The sequence below is a fragment of the Leucopleurus acutus genome (genome assembly GCF_964270905.1).
Source record: "Leucopleurus acutus genome assembly, chromosome: 2".
NCBI lineage: Eukaryota > Metazoa > Chordata > Mammalia > Artiodactyla > Delphinidae > Leucopleurus > Leucopleurus acutus.
The window spans coordinates 98329658-98348317 of NC_139143.1; the positions used below are offsets into that span (position 1 = coordinate 98329658).

Below are 18660 nucleotides of genomic sequence, written 5' to 3' on the forward strand. Positions count from 1 at the left end.
AGAAACACTGGGATCATCCTTTACACTACCATTTTCCCCACCCTCCATATCTAATACATCACAATTTTGTTAAGATGTCAATAGATTATCTTCTATTTCCTCTGCTACTGCCCTAATTCAGATCATCTTTACAGCAAAAGGGATCTTCTTGGCTCTGGTCTTAGACCCTTAAGAGAGATAATTTGTGAGAGAGAACACATCAACAAACTGGACAGTCATTTGAGTGACAATATATGCTAGATATTTGTTCTTCGTAAAGGTACGTCTTTTGAATTCTGTGATGATAGCGTTGATGTGAATAATAATATTCATTATATTCTTTCATAACCAGGTTCTGAAAACCAGGCTGGCTGTAGGCAAAACTGGACAATACTCTGGGATGTTTGATTGTGCCAAGAAGATTTTGAAACATGAAGGCATGGGAGCTTTTTACAAAGGTTACGTTCCCAATTTATTAGGCATCATACCTTATGCAGGTATAGATCTTGCTGTGTATGAGGTGAGTTTGTAGCAATCTTTTGAATCTGAAAATGTAGTTAAATAGTTCTCATTGTTAGAATTTGACTTTATATAGAGAGGTACATATGTACCAGGAAACAGTTTGTGACCAAAAGTAGATTCAAGGGTGTGTTCTTTTATCTTTCTTTTCAAGTTCCTTGAATATGAGACCCCATATGCCTGTGGTCACTTTTGTATTAGAGTTCCCTGTTAATTATTTTTATTAATGAAGAGAATACTCTCACATTCAGATATAGTTGTTCACTTCTCTAGCACCATATACACAAATTAAATCAAAATAGATTAAAGACCTAAATGTATGACTGGATACTATAAAATTCCTAGAGGAAAACATAGGCAGAACACTCTTTGACATAAATCACAGTAATATTTTTTTGGACCCGTTTCTGAGAGTAATGGAAATAAAAACAAAAATAAACAGGTGGGACCTAATTAAACTTAAAATCTTTTGCAGAACAAAGGAAACCATAAACAAAACAAAAAGACAACCTATGGACTGGGATAAAATATTTGCAAATGATGCTACCAACAAGGGATTAATTTCCAAAATACACAAATAGCTTAATATCAAAAGGACAACCCAATCAAAAAATGGGTAGAAGTCCTAAATAGACATTTCTCCAAAGAAGACATACAGATGGCCAACAGGCACATGAAAAGATGCTCGATATCGCTAACTACTAGAGAAATGCACATCAAAAGTATAATGAGGTATCACCTCACACCAGTCAGAATGGCCATCATTAAAAAGTCTACAAATAATAAATGCTGTGGAGAAAAGGAATAATAATGGTGTGGAGAAAAGGGAACCCTTCTGCACTGTTGGTGGGAATGTAAATTAGCACAGCCACTATGGAGAACAGTAGTGAGGTTCCTTGCCAAATTAAAATAGAACTGCCATATGATCCAGAAATCCCACTCCTGGGCGTATATCCGGAGCAAACTCTAATTTGAAAAGATACATGCACCCCAGTGTTCATAGCAGCACTGTTTGCAATATCTAAGACATGGAAGTTAACCTAAGTGTCCATCAACAGATGAATAGATAAAGAAGATGTATTTATACACAATGGAATATTAGCCATAAAAAAGAATGAAATAATGCTATTTACAGCAACATGGATAGAACTAGAGATTATCATATTATGTGAAAGAAAGACAAATATCGTGTGATATCACTTATATGTGGAACCTAAAAAAATGATATAAATGAACTTATTTACAAAACAGAAATAGACTCACAGACATAGAAAACAAACTTATAGTTGCCAGAGGGGATAGTGGGAGTGGGAGGGATAAATTAGGAGTTTGGGGTTAACATATACATACCACTATGTATAAAATAGTTAACAACAAGGACCTACTGTATAGCACAGGGAACTATATTCAATGTCTTGTAATAACCTATAATGGAAAAGAATCTGAAAACAAGAATGTATAACTGAATCACTTTGCTGTATACCTGAAGCTAATAAAACATTGTAAATTCACTGTACTTCAATTAAAAAAAAAAGGTTATTACAGATACAGTTGTTCAGCTTAGCAGATGATATTAGGGATTTTTTTGAGGAGAGAAAAATAAGCAAAAATAGCACATTTTCTTTGGTTTGTTAAAATTTAACATTGATAAAACCAAGAGACTGATGTGGGTAGTACAGATTCATTCCTTGTACTTGTCAACCTGAAGAAACCTAGGAGACAATAATCAAACACAGTGCATTTATTTGGGATCAAAGAATTGCAATTCGGTACACACAGATTTGTGTATCAATCTGAACAGTGTCTGTTAGGGAATAAAAGTCAGGGGTTTTCTGGGGGGGTTTTTGTTTGTTTTTTTTTTTGTTTTTTTGCGGTGCGTGGGCCTCTCACCGTTGTGGCGTCTCCCGTTGCGGAGCACAGGCTCCGGACGCGCAGGCTCAGCGGCCATGGCTCACAGGCCCAGCCGCTCTGCGGCATGTGGGATCCTCCTGGACCAGGGCACGAACCCGTGTCCCCTGCATCGGCAGGCGGACTCTCACCCACTGTGCCACCAGGGGAGCCCAAGTCAGGGGTTTTTAATGGTAAAGAAGGGAGGTTTGCATTACAAAGAATTTTAGTTGGAGCTGAAGGCAGAACCTAGTTGACTAAACATGATTGATTGCTAAGGCTATCATTAGAGGGAGGTAAGAGTTCATTACTGTGACAAGTTGCAGGTGTTCTTGCAGAGTTCTTGGACTATCTGTGGTGTGGCCCAGTTCATACGTTTATGGTTCCACCTGGTGAGACAGGCATAAGGTCCACCTCTTGAGTGACCTTCCGGCTTCATTTTAAAACCCCTTGACATAAGTGACTCCATCTTATGTCACATATCCCCCTTTTGATCAAGATCATTCTCTAAAAGCATTGCCAATCAACTTACAGATTTGCTTTGTCTCACATTGCTGGGATGGACCTGTCCCAGAAAGTCATGTCCCATGTTGGGGGGGAATTTTTAATTTCCAGTGGTTATTTCAAGGAGTCAGTGTCATAGGGTTAGACCATTGGGCAACAGGGAGGCACAGGAAATGACTCCTAGGAGATTTGGTGGCTTGTAAGGCAGTTGTCCTTGTGGCCTTATTAGCCAAGTTATTTCTTTTGGTTTCATCTGAATTTAATTTTGGATGCCCAGGTACTCTAATGATGGCTAGGACAGATGAAGTTGGATCGATTCCAACAATTTATTGACCCAATTTTCATTCTTAATCTGGCTTCCCCCTGAGGTTAAGAATCCTCTTGGTTTCTAAAGCATGCCAAAGTCATCAGCTACCCTAAAGGCAAAGCGACAATCTGTATAGGTATTCACAGTTCTACCTTCTGCTAGGGTGCAATCTCTAGTTAAACCATGGAGTTCTGCCGCTGGGCTGAAGTAGCGGTCAGCAGTGGAGCTGCCTCAGTTACTTCAAAGGAGCAGATGATTGCATACCCAGTACAATATTTTCCTTTCCTTCTTGTTTTTCAAACAAGAACCATCAGTAAGCCATGAAATCTCAATGTTAGCAACAGGGGTTTCTTGTAAGTCAGCTCTAAGGGTTAATAACTGATCAGCCAGGGTCAGACAGTCATGAGGAGTTTTGTCACTAAGTAAAGGGAGAAGGGTTGCAGGGTTGAAGTTGTTGTAGCGGGAAAGGGTTGTGTGAGAAGTCAGTAATGAAATTTCATGCGGGGTAAGACAGCTTGCAGGAAGGTGTTGAGTGTGATGAGAATTGTGCAAGCCTCCTACCGCATGGGGGAACATAGATGGTGAGTGGAGAGCCCGAAACTATTTCCTCAGTTGATGCTGTAAGGGCTGTTGCTGCTGAAATAGCTCTCATGCTGGAGGAAGGCCTCTGGCTACGGGTCTGATTGTTGAGTGTAATATCCAAGGGGTTGGTGTTGACCTCTGTGCCTTTGAGTAAGCGCTCCTAAACCATTTCTCTTCTTTCGAACATGAAGTGGAAAAGGGGAAGCTAATAATTAGTATGTCCTAAAGCAGGGGACTGCAGAGTCCACTTTTCAGGTTCTGGAGCCCTAAAGACGTTTTCTTCCCACTCTAAAGGATCTGGTCTTTAAGCTTTGAGAGGCTGGGCAACTAAAAAATTAACTATCCAGTTTCTGTAGTATCCAGTCAGCCCGAAATATCTTTAAAGTTGGCTTTTGGTCTGTGGCTATGGGAAATTTAAGACACTTTGAATCCTATTAGGGTCTTAAAGGAGTCCTTAATCTGAGATCAAGGGTCCTAGGTATTTGACCTGTGTTTGAATAAGTTGTAATTTCTCTTTAGAGATCTTTATGACCTTTAGTTGCTAACAGCCTGGGGAGATGGATGCTATCTTGCTCACTTGCCCCGTTGGAAGACAAGCAAAGAAGGTCATCAACCTATTGAAAAGGATGGACACTTACAGAAAAATGACACCTGCTAAATCTGCTTTTAGGATCTGTAAAAAGTAGGAAGGGCTTTTAGTCTAGACTTGTGGCATGACAGTCCAGATGTATTGTCCTTCCCACATGAAAGCAAATAAAATTTGACTTTCACAATCCACAGAGATGCTGAAAAAGGTGCTACAGAGGTCAGTTATAGTGAAAAATTTATTCTCTGTAGGTATTGCCATTAAAAGGGTATGAGGGTTAAGGGCAACTGGATGATGATTGATGACAATGTTATTTTTTTTATTTTTTTTTTATTTTTTACATCTTTATTGGAGTATAATTGTTTTACAATGGTGTGTTAGTTTCTACTTTATAACAAAGTGAATCAGTTATACATATACGTATGTTCCCATATCTCTTCCCTCTTGCGTCTCCCTCCCTCCCACCCTCCCTATCCCACCCCTCCAGGCGGTCACAAAGCACCGAGCTGATCTCCCTGTGCTATGCGGCTGCTTCCCACTAGCTATCTACCTTACGTTTGGTAGTGTATATATGTCCATGCCTCTCTCTCACTTTGTCACAGCTTAAAATTCCCCCTTCCCATGTCCTCAAGTCCATTCTCTAGTAGGTCTGTGTCTTTATTCCTGTCTTACCCCTAGGTTCTTCATGACGTTTTTTTCCCTTAAATTCCATATATATGTGTTAGCATATGGTATTTGTCTTTCTCTTTCTGACTTACTTCACTCTGTATGACAGACTCTAGGTCTATCCACCTCATTACAAATAGCTCAATTTCGTTTCTTTTTATGGGTGAATAATATTCCATTGTATATATGTGCCACATCTTCTTTATCCATTCATCCCATGATGGACGCTTAGGTTGTTGCCATCTCCGGGCTATTGTAAATAGAGCTGCAATGAACATTTTGGTACATGACTCTTTGAATTATAGTTTTCTCAGGGTATATGCCCAGCAGTGGGATTGCTGGGTCATATGGTAGTTCTATTTGTAGTTTTTTAAGGAACCTCCGTACTGTTCTCCACAGTGGCTGTATCAATTTGCATTCCCACCAACAGTGCAAGAGGGTTCCCTTTTCTCCACACCCTCTCCAGCATTTATTGTTTCTAGATTTTTTGATGATGCCCATTCTGACTGGTGTGAGATGATATCTCATTGTAGTTTTGATTTGCATTTCTCTAATGATTAATGATTTTGAGTATTCTTTCATGTGTTTGTTGGCAGTCTGTATATCTTCTTTGGAGAAATGTCTATTTAGGTCTTCTGCCCATTTTTGGATTGGGTTGTTTGTTTTTACGTTATTGAGCTGCATGAGCTGCTTATAAATTTTGGAGATTAATCCTTTGTCAGTCGCTTCATTTGCAAATATTTTCTCCCACTCTGAGGGCTGTCTTGTGGTCTTGTTTACGGTTTCCTTTGCTGTGCAAAAGCTTTGAAGTTTCATTAGGTCCCATTTGTTTATTTTTGGTTTTATTTCCATTTGTCTAGGAGGTGGGTCAAAAAGGATCTTGCTGTGATTTATATCATAGAGTGTTCTGCCTATGTTTTCCTCTAAGAGTTTGATAGTTTCTGGCTTTACATTTAGGTCTTTAATCCATTTTGAGCTTATTTTTGTGTATGGTGTTAGGGAATGATCTAATCTCATACTTTTACATGCCCTGTCCATTTTTCCCAGCACCACTTATTGAAGAGGCTGTCCTTTCTCCACTGTACATTCCTGCCTCCTTTATCAAAGATAAGGTGACCATATGTGCGTGGGTGTATCTCTGGGCTTTCTATCCTGTTCCATTGATATACCTTTCTGTTTTTGTGCCAGTACCATACTGTCTTGATAACTGTAGCTTTGTAGTATAGTCTGAAGTCAGGGAGCCTGATTCCTCCAGCTCCGTTTTTCGTTCTCAAGATTGCTTTGGCTATTCGGGGTCTTTTGTGTTTCCATACAAATTGTGAGATTTTTTGTTCTAGTTCTGTGAAAAATGCCAGTGGTAGTTTGATAGGGATTGCATTGAATCTGTAGATTGCTTTGGGTAGTAGAGTCATTTTCACAATGTTGATTCTTCCAATCCAAGAACATGGTATATCTCTCCATCTATTTGTATCATCTTTAATTTCTTTCATCAGTGTCTTATAATTTTCTGCATACAGGTCTTTTGTCTCCCTAGGTAGGTTTATTCCTAGATATTTTATTCTTTTTGTTGCAATGGTAAATGGGAGTGTTTTCTTGATTTCACTTTCAGATTTTTCATCATTAGTGTATAGGAATGCCAGAGATTTCTGTGCAATAATTTTGTATCCTGCTACTTTACCAAATTCATTGATTAGCTCTAGTAGTTTTCTGGTAGTTTTAGGATTCTCTATGTATAGTATCATGTCATCTGCAAACAGTGACAGCTTTACTTCTTTTCCGACTTGGATTCCTTTTACTTCCTTTTCTTCTCTGATTGCTGTGGCTAAAACTTCCAAAACTATGTTGAATAAGAGTGGTGAGAGTGGGCAACCTTGTCCTGTTCGTGATCTTAGTGGAAATGCTTTCAGTTTTTCACCATTGAGGACAATGTTGGCTGTGGGTTTGTCATATATGGCCTTTATTGTGTTGAGGAAATTTCCCTCTATGCCTGCTTTCTGCAGGGTTTTTATCATAAATGGGTGTTGAATTTTGTCGAAAGATTTCTCTGCATCTATTGAGATGATCATATGGTTTTTCTCCTTCAATTTGTTAATATGGTGTATCACGTTGATTGCTTTGCGTATATTGAAGAATCCTTGCATTCCTGGAATAAACCCCACTTGATCATGGTGTATGATCCTTTTAATGTGCTGTTGGATTCTGTTTGCTAGTATTTTGTTGAGGATTTTTGCATCTATGTTCATCAGTGATATTGGCCTGTAGTTTTCTTTCCTTGTGACATCCTTGTCTGGTTTTGGTATCAGGGTGATGGTGGCCTCGTAGAATGAGTTTGAGAGTGTTCCTCCCTCTGTTATATTTTGGAAGAGTTTGAGAAGGATAGATGTTAGCTCTTCTCTAAATGTTTGATAGAATTCGCCTGTGAAGCCATCTGGTCCTGGACTTTTGTTTGTTGGAAGATTTTTAATCACAGTTTCAATTTCAGTGCTTGTGATTGGTCTGTTCATATTTTCTATTTCTTCCTGAATCATTCCTGGCAGGTTGTGCATTTCTAGGAATCTGTCCATTTCTTCCAGGTTGTCCATTTTATTGGCATAGAGTTGCTTGTAGTAATCTCTCATGATCTTTTGTATTTCTGCAGTGTCAGTTGTTACTTCTCCTTTATCATTTCTAATTCTATTGATTTGAGTCTTCTCCCTTTTGTTCTTGATGAGTCTGGCTAATGGTTTATCAATTTTGTTTATCTTCTCAAAGAACCAGCTTTTAGTTTTATTGATCTTTGCTATCGTTTCCTTCATTTCTTTTTCGTTTATTTCTGATCTGATTTTTATGATTTCTTTCCTTCTGCTAACTTTGGGGTTTTTTTGTTCTTCTTTCTCTAATTGCTTTAGGTGCAAGGTTAGGTTGTTTATTCGAGATGTTTCCTGTTTCTTGAGGTAGGATTGTATTGCTATAAACTTCCCTCTTAGAACTGCTTTTGCTGCATCCCATAGGTTTTGGGTCGTTGTGTCTCCATTGTCATTTGTTTCTAGGTATTTTTTGATTTCCTCTTTGATTTCTTCAGTGATCACTTCAATATTAAGTAGTGTATTGTTTAGCCTCCATGTGTTTGTATTTTTTACAGACCTTTTCCTGTAATTGATATCTCGTCTCATAGCCTTGTGGTCAGAAAAGATACTTGATACAATTTCAATTTTCTTAAATTTACCAAGGCTTGATTTGTGACCGAAGACATGATCTATTCTGTTGTTTTTGAATGGAATGTCCTATAAATATCAATTAAGTCCATCTTGTTTAATGTATCATTTAAAGCTTGTGTTTCCTTATTTATTTTCATTTTGGATGATCTGTCCATTGGTGAAAGTGGGGTGTTAAAGTCCCCTACTATGAATGTGTTACTGTCGATTTCCCCTTTTATGGCTGTTAGTATTTGCCTTATGTATTGAGGTGCTCCTATGTTGGGTGCATAAGTATTTACAATTGTTATATCTGCTTCTTGGATCGATCCCTTGATCATTATATAGTGTCCTTCTTTGTCTCTTCTAACAGTCTCTATTTTAAAGTCTATTTTGCCTGATATGAGAATTGCTACTCCTGCTTTCTTTTGGTTTCCATTTGCATGGAATATCTTTTTTCATCCCCTTACTTTCAGTCTGTATGTGTCTCTAGGTCTCAAGTGGGTCTCTTGTAGACAGCATATATATGGGTCTTGTTTTTGTATCCATTCGGCCAATCTGTGTCTTTTGGTGGGAGCATCAGTCCATTTACATTTAAGGTAATTTTTGATATGTATGTTGCTATTCCCATTTTCTTAATTGTTTTGGGTTCGTTATTGTAGGTCTTTTCCTTCTCTTGTGTTTCTTGCCTAGAGAAGATCCTTTAGCAGTTGTTGTAAAGCTGTTTTGGTGGTGCTGAACTCTCTCAGCTTTTGCTTATCTGAAAAGGTTTTAATTTCTCCATCAAATCTGAATGAGATCTTGCTGGGTAGAGTGATCTTGGTAGCAGGTTTTTCTCCTTCATCACTTTAAATATGTCCTGCCAGTCCCTTCTGGCTTGCAGAGTTCCTGCTGAAAGATCAGCTGTTAACCTTATGGGGATTCCCTTGTGTGTTATTTGTTGTTTTTCCCTTGCTGCTTTTAATATGTTTTCTTTGTATTTAATTTTTGACAGTTTGATTAATATGTGTCTTGGTGTGTTTCTCCTTGGATTTATCCTGTATGGGACTCTCTATGCTTCCTGAACTTGATTAACTATTTCCTTTCCCATATTAGGGAAGTTTTCAACTATAATCTCTTCAAATATTTTCTCAGTCCTTTTCTTTTTCTCTTCTTCTTCTGGAACCCCTATAATTCGAATGTTGGTGTGTTTAATATTGTCCCAGAGGTCTCTGAGACTGTCCTCAGTTCTTTTCATTCTTTTTTCTTTATTCTGCTCTGCAGTAGTTATTTCCACTATTTTATCCTCCAGGTCACTTATCCATTTTTCTGCCTCAGTTATTCTGCTGTTGATCCCATCTAGAGTATTTTTAATTTCATTTATTGTGTTGTTCATCATTGTTTGTTTCATCTTTAGTTCTTCTAGGTCCTTGTTAAATGTTTCTTCCATTTTGTCTATTCTATTTCCAAGCTTTTGCATTATTTTTACTATCATTATTCTGAATTATTTTTCAGGTAGACTGCCTATTTCCTCTTCATTTGTTAGGTCTGGTGCATTTTTATCTTGCTCCTTAATCTGCTGTGTTATTTTCTGTCTTCTCATTTTGCTTATCTTACTGTGTTTGGGGTCTCCTTTTTGCAGGCTGCAGGTTCGTAGTTCCCGTTGTTTTTGGTGTCTGTCCCCAGTGGCTAAGGTTGGTTCAGTGGGTTGTGTAGGCTTCCTGTTGGAGGGGACTAGTGCCTATGTTCTTGTGGATGAGGCTGGATCTTGTCTTTCTGGTGGGCAGGTCCACGTCTGGTGGTGTGTTTTGGGGTGTCTGTGGACTTCTTAAGATTTTAGGCAGCCTCTTTGATAATGGGTGGGGTTGTGTTCCTGTCTTGCTAGCTGTTTGTCATAGGATGTCCAGCACTGTAGCTTGCTGGTCGTTGTGTGAAGCTGGGTGCTTGTGTTGAGATGGAGATCTCTGGGAGATTTTCGCCATTTGATATTACGTGGAGCTGGGAGGTCTCTTGTGGACCAGTGTCCTGAAGTTGGCTCTCCCACCTCAGAGGCAGAGCACTGACTCCTGGCTGCAGCACCAAGAGCTTTTCATCCACACGGCTCAGAATAAAAGGGAGAAAAAGTAGAAAGAAAGAATTAGTAGAAGTAGAAAGAAAGAAAGAGAGAAAAGAAAGAAATAAAGGAGGGAGGGAGGAAGGAAGGAAGGAGGGAAGGAAGGAAAAAAGAAAGAAAGAAGATAAAGTAAAGTAAAATAAGATAAAATATAATAAAGTTATTAAAGTAAAAAAATAATTATTAAGACAAAAACAAAAAAAAAGGGACGGATAGAACCGTAGGACAAATGGTGGAAGCAAAGCTATACAGACAAAATCTCACACAGAAGCATACACATACACACTCACAAAAAAGGAAAAGGGGAGAAAATCATAAATCTTGCTCTCAAAGTCCACCTCCTTAATTTGGGATGATTCGTTGTCTATTCATGTATTCCACAGATGCAGGGTACATCAAGTTGATTGTGGAGCTTTAATCCGCTGCTTCGAGAGATTTCCCTTTCTCTTCTTTGTTCGCACAGCTCCCGGGACTCAGCTTTGGATTTGGCCCTGCCTCTGCGTGTAGGTCGCTGGAGGGCATCTGTTCTTGTCTCAGACAGGACGGGGTTAAAGGAGCCACTGATTGGGGGCTCCGGCTCCCTCAGGCCGGGGGGGGAGGGAGAGGCACTGTGTGCGGGGCGGGCCTGCGGCGGCAGAGGCCAGCATGATGTTGCACCAGCCGGAGGCGTGCCGTGCGTTCTCCCGGGGAAGTTGTCCCTGGATCCCGGGACCCTGGCAGTGGCGGGCTGCACAGGCTCCCTGGAAGCGGGGTGTGGATAGTGACCTGTGCTCGCACACAGGCTTCTTGGTGGCGGCAGCAGCAGCCTTAGCGTCTCATGCCCGTCTCGGGTCCGTGCTGTTAGCCGCAGCTCGCGCCTGTCTCTGGAACTCCTTTAAGCAGCGCTCTTAATCCCCTCTCCTCACGCACCAGGAAACAGAGGAAAGAAAAAGTCTCTTGCCTGTTCGGCAGGTCCAGACTTTTCCCTGGACTGCCTCCTGGTCAGCCGTGGTGCACTAACCCCCTGCAGGCTGTGTTCACGCCGCGAACCCCAGTCCTCTCCTGGCGCTCCGACCGAAGCCCGAGCCTCAACTCCCAGCCCCACCCGCCCTGGCGGGTGAGCAGACAAGCCTCTCGGGCTGGTGAGTGCCGGTCGGCACCGATCCTCTGTGCGGGAATCTCTCCGCTTTGCCCTCCACACCCCTGTTGCTGTGCTCTCCTCCGTGGCCCCGAAGCTTCCCCTTCTGCTACCCACAGTCTCCACCTGCGAAGGGGCTTCCTAGTGTGTGGAAACCTTTCCTCCTTCACAGCTCCCTCTCACTGGTGCAGGTCCCATCCCTATCCTTTTGTCTCTGTTTATTCTTTTTTCTTTTGCCCTACCCAGGTAAGTGGGGGGTTTCTTACCTTTTGGAAGGTCTGAGGTCTTCTGCCAGCATTCAGTAGGTGTTCTGTAGGAGTTGTTCCACGTGTAGATGTATTTCTGGTGTATCTGTGGGGAGGAAGGTGATCTCCGTGTCTTACTCTTCCGCCATCTTCCCGGAAGCCATGCGACAATGTTGTTAATAGCCCTCAAATCTCGGACAAATCTCCATCCTCTTTTGTGGAGTTTCTTAATGAGGAGAATGGGTGTATTACAGAGACTAGTGTAGGGGACTATGAGGTGTTGTGTTTTGTATTCCTCTATGATTGGTTTAATTCCTGCTAAGGTCTCAAGATTTAAAGAATGTTGTTTAATGTTAGGAAGAGGCTGACTGCGGTCAATTTGAATTTTAATTGAGGGAGCCAAATGAGCCTGCCCAACGTGGGTTGTGGATTTTGCCGAGTCTCTCAGGGACGTTCTTGAGTTTTAAGTTTATGTTACCTTCCAAGCTTGTCTTAAGGGCAAAACCTGCTGATAGGGTTGAGGAGCTTGGAATGCCATCAGTTGTTGAGGGGTTGAATTAATTTCAAGGATACTTTCACCTCTTGGGACAAAGGGATACAAGTATTGATCTCTCTTCAAGTCTGTGCTTTCAGTTCCTTTGGGTGTATACCTATCAGTATACAGAATTGCTGGGTCATATGGTAATTCTGTGTTGAGCTTTTTGAGGAACAAACTGTTTTCTATAGAAGCGGCACCATTTTTCATTCCCGCTAACAGTGCATTTTCATTCATCCTTGTTAGTATTTGTTGGTTTCTGGGCTTTGTTTTTCGATAGTGCCCATCCTAACAGATGTGAGACAATATCTCATTGTGCTTTTGACTTGCATTTCTCTGATAAGTGATGTTGAGCATCTTTTCATATGCTTGTTGTCCATTTATTTATCTTCTTTGGAGAAATGTCTATTCAAGTCCTTTGCCCATTTTTTAATTAGGTTATTTTTTATTGTTGTTTAATTGTAGGAGTTATTTCTATATTTTGGATATTAAATCCTTATCAGATATATGGTTTACAAATATATTCTCCCATTCCGTAGGTCACCTTTTCACTGTATTGGTTGTTTTCTTTGCTTCACAGAAGTTTTTAAGGTGATGAAATCCATTTGTCTATTTTTGCTTTTTTGCCTGTGCTTTTAGGATCATATCCAAGAAATTGTTGTCAAAGCCAAGGTCCTAAAGCTTTTATCCTGTGTTTTCTCCTAGGAATTTTATAGTATTAGGTCTTATGTTTCAGCCCTGGATTTATTTTGAGTTAGTTTTTTGTATATGTTGTAAGATAAGGATCCAACTTCATTCTTTTGCCTGTGGATATCCAGTTTTCCCAGCACCATTTTTGTTTATTAACTTTTGGCCCCACTGCACAGCATGTGGGATCTTAGTTCCCCGACCAGGGATCAAACCCGTGCCCCCTGCAGTGGAAGCACGGAGTCTTAACCACTGGACTGCCAGGGAAGTCCCCCCAGCACCATTTGTTGAAGAGACTATCCTTTGCCCAATGTGGGGTCTTGTCACCTCTGTTGAAGATCATGCACCCATGTATTCAAGAATTTATTTCTGAGCTCTCTATTTTGTTCCATTATTCGATGTATCTGTCTTTATGCTAGCACCACATTATCTTGATTGCTGTTGCTTTGTAATATACATTGAAATCAGGAAGTGTGAGGTCTCCAACTTTGTTCTTTTTCAAGGTTATTTTGGTTAGGTGGGGTCCCTTAAGATTCTATTTGAATTTTTTTTCTATTTCTTCAAACAGTGTCATTGAAATTTGAATAGGGATTACATTGAATTTGCAGTTTGCTTTGGGTAGTGTATTAGTATGTTTGGACTACCATAACAAAATACCAGAGACTGGGAGGGTTTAACAAAAGAAATTTACTTTTTCACAGTTCTGGAGGCTAGAAGTCCAAGATCAGGGTTCTGGCTGATTTGGTTTGAGGTGAGGCTCTCTTACTGGCTTGCAGACAGCTCCCTTCTTGCTATGTTCCCAGAGGGAGAGGGAGAGAGAGTTGAGTGAATGAATTCTCTGGTATTTCTTCTTATAAAGACACTAATCCTATTGGATCAGGACCCCACTGTTATGACCTTGATGTTGCCAGAGAACCTTCATAAGGTGATAGAATTTTGAGAATACCTATAAATTGAGGGGTACAAAGCCAATAAAGAGGGGGAGACAAAAATAAATAAAATAAATAAGTAAAAAAAATATAGTGAGATCTGAGAGGCAAGGAATGATAATGGATCCTAGGATGTAGAAGAAAATGATTATGGGACACACAGAGAGGACTTACAAGATCATGTATATTTTATAGGATTTTAAATTAATTGTTTTAAAAGTGCATTTTCCTACCTCCCCCCCCCCATTCTGGTGTTAATAGTGTAAATAGTTGCTTAGTTTCTAGTGAATCACTTCTCTTTTCTCATGTTTGTAGTTCAGACATGGTTGTCTTTAGCCTTATTGACTTTTTCTTGTCATATTACAGTACTAAATGGACCTTAAATAAGACACTTAAATATAATCTTTGTTTTCAAATTTATAGAGATTTTCTTGTTATATAATTGTAAGGTCCAAGTATCCAGTTACATTTTATCTTAAAATATTTAAACTAGTATATAATTTCCCCCACATATTAGCATATATTTTAATACTTCAGATATTTTTTATTTAAAAAGTAGATTATATGTTTCTCTCAATTAATTGCCTTCTAATGGAAATACAAAGACCTAGGATAATAGGGAAAAACCATAGCCTGAGGATCCATATACTTGATTTAGCACCCTTGTTTAGAAAACCCCACTGAGACTAATTTTCCTCATTTCTAAAATCAGAAGAATAGCTCCACCTCAGAGCTTTTGTAGAAGGACTGAATGAAATAACATATGTGTAAAGTACAAAATTAGATGCAGTTTGTAGTATTATATTATTTTCATTGATAAGCACTGTAGGAAATGTTTAGATCCTAGTCTGGTGTGCTGTTGATCTTCACATTTAGTTAGAAGAAGATGAGCACCCAGTCACACCTCTCATGTTTTGAATCCCCTGTGGCTTCCCCACCTCTCTACAGAGCTGCTGCTTCCTACAGTGGCTGTGCCGCCCAATCTTGCAGAAATGTGTCCTGTCTCATAAGGATGAGAGGAGCTGTGAGAACATTCATATTGAGTGAAAGCAGTTGTAAAGTTAGTTGTTTATTATTTTTCTTCTTTTCTGTTTCTCTGGCAGCTCTTGAAGTCCCATTGGCTAGATAATTTTGCCAAAGACTCTGTAAACCCTGGAGTCGTGGTGCTGCTGGGATGTGGTGCCTTATCCAGCACCTGTGGTCAGCTGGCCAGCTACCCCTTGGCTTTGGTGAGAACACGCATGCAGGCTCAAGGTGAGTTTTGGATACAAGGATGACGCTGATAAAGTAGTGCATCAGTAACGTGCTTTTGGAACTTCAGCTTCCACTGAGACAGCAGAGTGTGGTTTTAAGAGAGTATTTCTCAATGTTTTTGCATTATTGCCTCCTTAAGGAAGCTTTTTAGAAATTCTTTTCCAAATCAGTTCCTCTTCATGAAATTTTAATACCACGGCTACTCTGTGCATATATTGTATGTATATCTGTGGTTTATGCACAGAGTAAGATTTTCATGCTCCCGTTGAGAGTGCATGTTTTAAGAGTACAGCTGGCCCTTCATATTCGTGGGCTCTGCATTCATGGATTCAACCAACTGTCGATCGAAAATATTCAGGAAAAAGACTCCCAAACTCCAGAAAGTTCCAGAAAGTAAAACTTGCATTTGCCATGCAGTCCACTCTTTACATTTGTATTTACAGATCATCTGCATTGGAAGTACTGGTTAATTAATGATTGACTGCTTGGTTGGGGGAGGGAGGTTAGTACTCGGAAGAGAGATTGGGGATAGAGGCGTCTCAATGCTCAGGGAGTACTGTTTAAAGAAATGGTAGTGGGTGAGATTGGCCAGGGATAAAGCAGAAAGTGAAAGAAAGGCACAGAATGAATACTACTTTAGCATAGCAATAAAAACCAGCAAATCATAAGAAAAGAGAATACTGAATCAGACGGCAGGAGAGCCAGGAGGGCGCTGTGTAATCAAAGTCGAGGAGACAGTGTCACAGTGGGGAGGAATCAGTTCAGAAGTTGTAGGTCCCATAATAACAAACAACTCCAGCCACCATTTACTGAGAATTTGACAGATGCCAACTGCTTTACATATGTTGCTACTGATTCTTTCAGTGCTGTGCAGTTTTCATTCCATTTACAGAAGAGAAAGACCATCAGCTTTCAGCTCTCCCACTTGGCTAGCTAAGTGTGTTGAGACAAGTTTCTCTATCTTTCTAAACCTCCGATTTCTTACTTATTAAATGGGTATAATAACACTTGCCTTAGAGGATTGGTATATAAAGTAACTAACTCAATATCTAACACAGAGTAATCACTCATATTTGTTATAACCAAGGCATTCACTGTTAGGTGCCATACAGGGAGAATTATTTCTTGGGCCCCTTGGAATAAATTTTATCCTTTTATTCTGTTCGTTCTAGAAAATCATTCTGAATCATAATTGCATAGTCATAATAAAACATGCATGAATATTAAATTAGCCTGGTTTATTTTTTAATTTTCTAGCCATGGTAGAAGGAACCGCACAGCTGAACATGGTTGGGCTCTTTCGACGAATAATTTCTAAGGAAGGAATACCAGGACTTTACAGAGGCATCACCCCAAACTTTATGAAGGTGCTTCCTGCTGTAGGCATCAGTTATGTGGTTTATGAAAATATGAGACAAACTTTAGGAGTAACTCAGAAGTGATATGCTGAATGTTTTGCTTTAGCATAATTATTGAAACTTTCGACCATCTCCAGAGTGACCTTTTCTCCTAGAGCTGCAACAAGTCCATGGCAAAAAGAAGCTGTATTTTTTTTTCACAAAAGGGAAGAGCAAATCATTGGTAACTTCAAACATTTGGACTCAATTTTATACATTCAGAAATGCTAAAAATCATTGTTTTGATGAGCTCATACAGTTTTGAAAAGGCAATAAAATTATATTTTTTTCTTATTAGTCCTTTCTACAAATCTCTGCCTGGAATCCTAAATCTGAAAAAATGTACTTGCTGAACTAAATTTGCTTTGTGTGAATTATAAATCTTTGATCTTTATTTTGGTTGGTTCAAGTTTATGCCAGTTCCTTTATACTTAAATATCTTTTTCTTAAAAACAAAATGATTGCAAAACCTAGAAACTTAAATTATTTATGTATTTTGAATGTCTTTATAAACTTCTTAAAATTTCCTTGTAGGACCATTTATGGAGAATCATTGCATGAAAACATAATCTTACAGCAGCCAAATAGGTATAAGGTCTATAATCTTTTTTTTTAAGCTGAATAAGAATGAACATAAGCGGCAGAACTTCAAGGCATGTGAATACCCTAGTCCTCTCATAAGATTTTTGTGTAAGGAAGAGTGATAAAATAATATTTATTTCAGTGAGCACTTCTCCATTTGTCTTGTACTGTTATTTGGTTCCCAGGATGACACACTGATTGTCAGTATATTACTGTTAAATTATCAACACAAGGCAACTTATTTGAAAAATTCTGTTTATTGTCATTGCTTTGAAAAGCACCAGGAAACAAAACCCTTTGACTTGTATCAGTTTCTGAAGAGCATCTCTCTTCTCTTTGTCCTTTGTTTCCTACTTGAGTCAGACTTCCATTTTAATCAGGAAGGCTTCTGGGGACCATTCTTGGTTATCTGAAATTTCTTAATTACATGAAGTAGGTTGATCATGGGTGAATGGCGTTCTCACTTCCCCCTCACTTTTAATTTATTTGACCCTGCAATTCTCAATTTGGGCAGCACAAAGCTAGGAGAATAGTATATATTAATAGTAGTATATATTAATTTTTATATATTTGGTACTATAAATGAAAGGCCCAATTTACAAACATGTACATTCATATTTTCTCTTTCCCCCAGCTTAGAAACACATTATGATATAGAAAATTTGATTTATAATATTGATAACATGTTTTTATTTTACTGAAGCCATTTTTTGTAATCAACTATCTTTTCTGATTTGTGTGATTAGGACTTAGAAAAATATTTATTAGTTGAAGTTATTCTTATCATTTTTCAATTTAGTTCTTTTTTTTTAATATCTTTATTGGAGTATACTGGCTTTACAATGGTGTGTTAGTTTCTGTTTTATAACAACGTTAATCAGCTATACATATATCCCCATATTCAATTGAGTTCTTAAACTCAAGTTTTATTTTTAGTAATTTGTTATAAATTGCCAACATTTTAATGGAAATGTAGTGACATAATAGACATTTACTTTATTTGAAACTACCTCTCATATTTTCCGAACCAGAGAGAAATGTTGGACTTGTGTTTGTGAAACATATCCTAACATACAGTTTTCATTATGTTAATTATACCTGATAAATGTCTCAGTGTTTTTATAATACATATGATAAGAATGGGACTCTATCTTCAGGGTGTTTGTACTTTTGAATAATACATAAATGACAATATTAAGGAACATGATTAGCTCTTTTTTCACTTGTAAAATTATGGAATGAGTAAAATTTCAGCTACTGAAAAATATTCATTGTTCATTATGAATTTAAATTGTTTGCTCTTTAACATTTGTAAGGAATGAATGTGATTTATCTGTGTATCTTGTATCTTTTGAAAAGAGTCTGGAGTTGAAGATAGTTTATTTCTGGCATTACTGCATATTTACTTTCTGTTTATATTAAAATGTTTTTGAAATGTCTTGTTTCCTCATTTAAAAAAAATAGTGCAACTAAGGCAAAAAGAATGGCTGTGTCTTGCAGTTTATATCTTCGGCAGCAGTTTGAATAGTCTGTATAGAATTACTGAATAAGACTCACTGTAGTCTTTCCAAATGTTTTGGCCTTTTCTGAACAGCCATAACAGTTATTACCTCTGTCAT

The 18660-nt window shown here is 38.7% G+C and overlaps 1 protein-coding gene across 2 annotated transcripts in view; it reads left to right on the forward strand.

Annotated features, from left to right (window-relative positions):
* SLC25A24 (solute carrier family 25 member 24) overlaps positions 1-18425 on the forward strand; it is a 58336-nt gene extending 39911 nt beyond the window's left edge. The window contains exons 8-10 of one of the 2 annotated variants that reach the window (XM_082833526.1): positions 332-499; positions 14912-15062; positions 16576-18425. In XM_082833526.1, the coding sequence (XP_082689652.1) occupies positions 332-499; positions 14912-15062; positions 16576-16724 (468 nt within the window). In that variant the 3' untranslated portion in view covers positions 16725-18425. Of the gene's footprint in view, positions 1-331; positions 500-14911; positions 15063-16319 lie in introns of both variants that reach the window. The other variant, XM_082833525.1, reaches the window with a different exon arrangement.
* The last annotated feature ends 235 nt before the right edge of the window (positions 18426-18660 follow it).